This window comes from Gadus chalcogrammus, chromosome 21, assembly GCF_026213295.1.
Source record: "Gadus chalcogrammus isolate NIFS_2021 chromosome 21, NIFS_Gcha_1.0, whole genome shotgun sequence".
In the NCBI taxonomy this organism is placed as follows: Eukaryota; Metazoa; Chordata; class Actinopteri; order Gadiformes; family Gadidae; genus Gadus; species Gadus chalcogrammus.
This window is the reverse complement of record NC_079432.1, coordinates 6,015,189-6,020,188: the sequence shown is the minus strand read 5'-3', so window position 1 is coordinate 6,020,188 and position 5,000 is coordinate 6,015,189. Positions and strand designations below refer to the sequence as shown.

Sequence of the window (5,000 nt, the reverse complement as noted above, 5' to 3'; positions counted from 1 at the left end):
ACTCAGTAGGGGTTGCAGTGCTGCTGAGCGAGGCATGCCCCTTGTAAACTCTAGTCTAGTCCATAGTCCTCCGTCACAACATGCATCAGGAGCATTAGCCGTGCTTTATATGGTGTAACCGTGGGGACATGGTGACATGGGTGACGGGATGACCGTTCTGCTCACCGGCCTCAGGGGGGGGGGGGGGGGAAGGAGACAATGGAGAGGATGAGGGAAAAGGAGACGATGGGGAGCAGGAGAGGAGATGAGATGTTGTGAAGATGATGGGGATGACAGGGTGGGAGAATGAGAGTTGGAGGAATTAAAGGGAGGAGAGTATCAGGGAAGAGGATGAGTGGCGAGAGGAGATGAGATGTCGAGAGGATGAGCGAACGACCGGAGGAGACGTTAAAGTTCACAGAGTTCTGGTGTGCTTCATTTTCCCGCCACACGGCTCCATTGGGAGGGAGCCAGCGAGCTGGAGGGATTGATCGGGGACTACGCGTCTTCACATCAGAGTTGAGATGCAAAGCTAACGGAAATGTGCAAGGGATTGTGGGGTCATCTTTAGAATAACATTCGTTTTTTCCCAATAATTCCTTCAAGCTTATAGGATGAACACTTGGCAGTCTTAACTGTTATCCTCGTGTTACTCTGGTTTTGTGCGCTGCTCCGGTGGGTCGGCTTTCGGTCTTGGGTCCGTTCCGCCGGTTGTGTTTTTTTGCCCCGAAGGGGTCGAGGAACCGGGGGTCTTAGTCAGGCTTGAGACCTGGCCACCGGTCACGCCAAGCAGATGAAGCCTCTGGAGATTACTGCGGATTACCAGATCTGCGCTCCCCTCGTTAGACTAACAACATCATCCCCCCAAACGATCGCTCACTAAACCGCCTGCGCTGTCTGCCACAATCACCTCGCCTGGACCGGGGCCAAGGGCCTGTGGGGGGGGGGGGGGGGGGGGGGGGATGATCTGATCTCTAACGACCGTCCTGGATGCAGTGTTAGCAAACGGGCAATGTTCATAATCTTCTTCGATATTGTTGCGACCAAGTTTTCTGTCGAGCGTCAAAACTGACATCTAAAGGGCATGTGAGTCAGAATGCATCATGGGATTGTTTGTTGCGGAACTCTGACATTTTGTTATGTCTCCAGAATGACGATCCTAAATCATCGTTCAAATATACCGTTATTGAGGTGATTCAAAGACTCGCATGGGAAACGCTGTGGTAGTTTTAAACACATGATGACACCCAATAAAGACACCATTATTGCACGATTAGTCACGAAACAATAACCAAGTCGGCACTGCTACCAATAATGTTACCATGCTCTAATACTTCCGAAATGGAGGCAGTTTTTGTGTTGTGACGTCGGACTACAAAATCCTATGGGGTTTCTGTTGGTTCTGCCAATTCTCTGTAGTTATATTGAGCGAGCCACACATGCTCACTGTTTCTAAAGGGAATGAAAGATGTTACGTGTTTCTTTGGGGAATGGTACATGCGCTTGTTGACCCAATTCGAGGCACTGCTCCCTGATCAATCACATGTATACGTTTATTCACTATGCCAAATGTGTGGGTATACCATGGCTCTTATCTTCTGGTGCAAGTGTAAACAAGGTCGCTTCAGCAGGGGTCTGACTGGTCTGAAGCCCTTCACCCCTACCCCTCCCCTTACTGTTATATAATTTGCAGATATGTTGAATAGCACACCCTGGTGGCCGACTGTGGAACAACAGGCATGGATGCAATAAAATCTACATATTTTGGGTGGGAATTCCTCTACCTTTGCATGCGTGTGTTATAACAGACTGCTTTTCATAGTTCCATCTCTACTCTCTACTTCCGCTTTAAACACGTAGAGAGAGCAGGAGAGAGGGAGGGAAAGAGTAGCCACATAAACAAGGTGTCTCTCAGTCTTGTCTGTGCTTTCATCTCACCGTAAATTAAAGATATGGGTTTCACATAAATGCTTCATTGCCACCCGCTGTCAGACATCCATCCCCCCTCCTTCCCCCTCACACACACACACACACACACTCCGAGAGCTTACCCTGTCCCCGACTTGAACTCTGCACTCGGTTTACACTAACGTACTACACTTCCTGGATATAGAAAAATTTTGTTGTTGAAAAAAGACAGGTAGAAAAGTGTCGTTTTCTATCTGTTCATCATTTGTGAATAGACAGTTATATTTAAATGATGAATCCAGAAATCATAAACCGGTAAACAAAAATGTGACGACCGAAGTCCTGCTGCAGTAGTAGTAGTAACTAGACGATTGATGATTCAGTGTTTAAGCTTCTTTCGGTTCGGTTCTATGATGTTTGGTGTGGGATGTTTATTGAGCTGTTCATATTGATACACCTCATCAAATTCTCTCAGCATCAAAGGAACTTCTGCGAGGAACTCTTTCGCCTTTCTCACCGACATCTGTGTGTGTGTGTGTGTGTGTGTGTGTGTGTGTGTGTGTGTGTGTGTGTGTGTGTGTGTGTGTGTGTGTGTGTGTGTGTGTGTGTGTGTGTGTGTGTGTGTGTGTGTGTGTGTGTGTGTGTGTGTGTATGTGTTTTTTAAAGGGTGTTTTTAGTCTCCGGGCTCACCCCCAGTATTCTATCTTTGGCCTTTTGAAATGCTAATGGCACCTCCTCGCTCTGTTCTCCCTCCTCTCCCCCCTCTCCCTCCTCTCCCCTCCTCCCCTCCACAGACTCCTCAACTCACTACATCAGACAGCTGGAGACTAAGGTGCGAATCCTGGAGGATGATAACAATAAGCTTCTGTCACAGGTGAGGTCACGGGGGCTTGTGTGCTCTCACACACACACACACACACACACACACACACACACACACACACACACAGCGCATACTAAACAGTAAAGTGTCTATCGGTTTTTATTACATTGTGGTTGACTGAAAATGTACTATTTTCGGGTGGACCTCCCCTCCTCTCTTTCGACCGTCAGTATTTTCCCCTGTCGACTGTCTTTATTCTCAGTAAACATCGTCCATGTAAAAAGAGGAGTCAATTAAACAACCCAGCCAACAACAGACAAAATGGCGGCTTTGCTCCCCCCTCTTACCGCCAAATCCTCGCCATAGAAAAGGCTATCATGGATAAACACGCTCGTTGTTAGTTCGAACCGAACAGGAGGCCTGTTCAGGAGGCCTGTTCGATTGAAACCAACAGCGAGCGCGTTTAAACCATGATATGAAGTTCATAGGGAGTCTGTGGGCATCGTTGTTAGCCCTCCCGTGGCTAACATCACAAGGCTAACACCGAGTTAGCGAGGCTAGAGCGAGGAGAGGGAAGGGGCGTGAAGCGCTAAGCAACAGTGGCAGCAGTGGGAGTGCCGGTGTCAAAATTGACCTTCTGCTGACTTCTCCTTGAAGTTTGGGAGAAGGAGGATGATTTTGGAGTCGGTGTCGGAAGTGGTGGATTGACGGTTTTTTGTCTTTAGAGAGTTCACCGGAGGGTCACACACATTAGTCTGAGTGGGTGTGTGACGAATAGACGCAATGCTGTTGAGACGTTGAGGTAATGCTACTGGTTTAAAGGGGAAGGGATAAATACAAAGGAAACATAAAACACAACTAAATGCAATTATATGAATACATTATAAATATAAAAGTTAAGTTTCCGTTGACCAAGTATATTAATTTGGGGATATTCTGATGGCTCCTTGGCTGGCTCCTTATGGACAGTGAGACATTTGTTCAACAAACCCTCCTTTTTGGTGGGGTTCTGGGTAATGTAGTCCCATACTGTTCGCGTGTGCATCTGCCTCATCAATATAGTCGGCTGGGGGTGTAGCCTTCATGGGTCAACAATATGGAAGAATAGATTAAAGGCTGTTTTATAAAATCAATGTTAGTGCATTGCAGCTCCAGAGGAAAGATACAACATCCAAAATAACATATGCCTACATGTGGTCTCCATACAATTGTACACTCTATCTCCATTGGTACTCTACAACTTAACAGCGAACTATAAATAACCAAGCCAAGGCCAATTTGTTTTTCAGGGTGAGCCTGGAATGAGGCCAGACATTTAGTGACGAAAAGTTCTGACAAATACTTTGAATTCTTCCGATCATTGCATGCTATCGCCTCACCACTTTAATCCCTCCCAGTTATCTCTGTGTGGATTCTCCTGCAGGCGAGCACATGTGGGCGAAATAAAGGCTTACATGAAACCGACACCATCCACCTAATTTGCTTAAAGCGGTACAATTAGGCACTCCGCATTGTTTAAGCATGGCTCTTGCAATACCAGCCCGTATCTTTAAATAATGACTCCATTAAAATCGGCTATGAATGAACCTTACTTCTTCATCCTTTCAGTGTTGTGAAGGGTGTTTCAAATAGAGTCCTTATTCGGCTCTGTATTCTGAAGGATTAATGGTGCTGACTCTTGGATAATATTTAACTAGATTTGCGTCACAGGGGCCTGTATGCGCTAGCCAAACAATGATAAATACCAGAGCATACTTCCCTTTAAATAGAGCTCTGAAGACAATAATCTTGTACAGTGCGGCATCTTAACACTTTTACAAAAAATAAAAAAAAATTAGCTCTAATGACTTTAATGACTGTTTGACACATGCTAGGGAATTGGCTGAAGTTTTAAATGTACAGACATAAAAAGGCAATATAGACAATTTGTTAAAATAATTAATGTTTGCATACAGATGTCAGGAAAAATTAAGGTTTACACATGATTTTGTGTGACCCAAATACTTTAGGATGTAGTAGTATTGTGATTGCCTTCATGAAAACTGTAAACTGTCATCTTTTCAAGAGTTTTTTGACCAAGCTCAAAGTAAACCCATGTACCTGCGTTGTATTCTCTCCCCCAGGCCCACAGCCGCTCTAGCTTGTCACAGTTACCTACCAAGAAGGTAATAATCTCCTGGCACCACTACCGAGTGGCTCTTTCTCTTAATTCTAAAAGGTTCATCAATGGGCCCATGGCACTTGTTTTTCACCAATCTTTCTCTTTTGTGTCTGGTGAAGGATAACAACG

At 45.5% G+C, this 5,000-nt stretch overlaps 1 protein-coding gene across 2 annotated transcripts in view; it reads left to right on the top strand.

The window, feature by feature from the left end:
• The window catches only part of ccdc85cb (coiled-coil domain containing 85C, b), a 41,110-nt gene that overhangs the window by 25,681 nt on the left and 10,429 nt on the right, over positions 1 to 5,000 (top strand). The window contains exons 2-3 of one of the 2 annotated variants that reach the window (XM_056580825.1): positions 2,682 to 2,761; positions 4,834 to 4,875. In XM_056580825.1, the coding sequence (XP_056436800.1) occupies positions 2,682 to 2,761; positions 4,834 to 4,875 (122 nt within the window). The remainder of the gene's footprint in view (positions 1 to 2,681; positions 2,762 to 4,833; positions 4,876 to 5,000) is intronic. The other variant, XM_056580827.1, reaches the window with a different exon arrangement.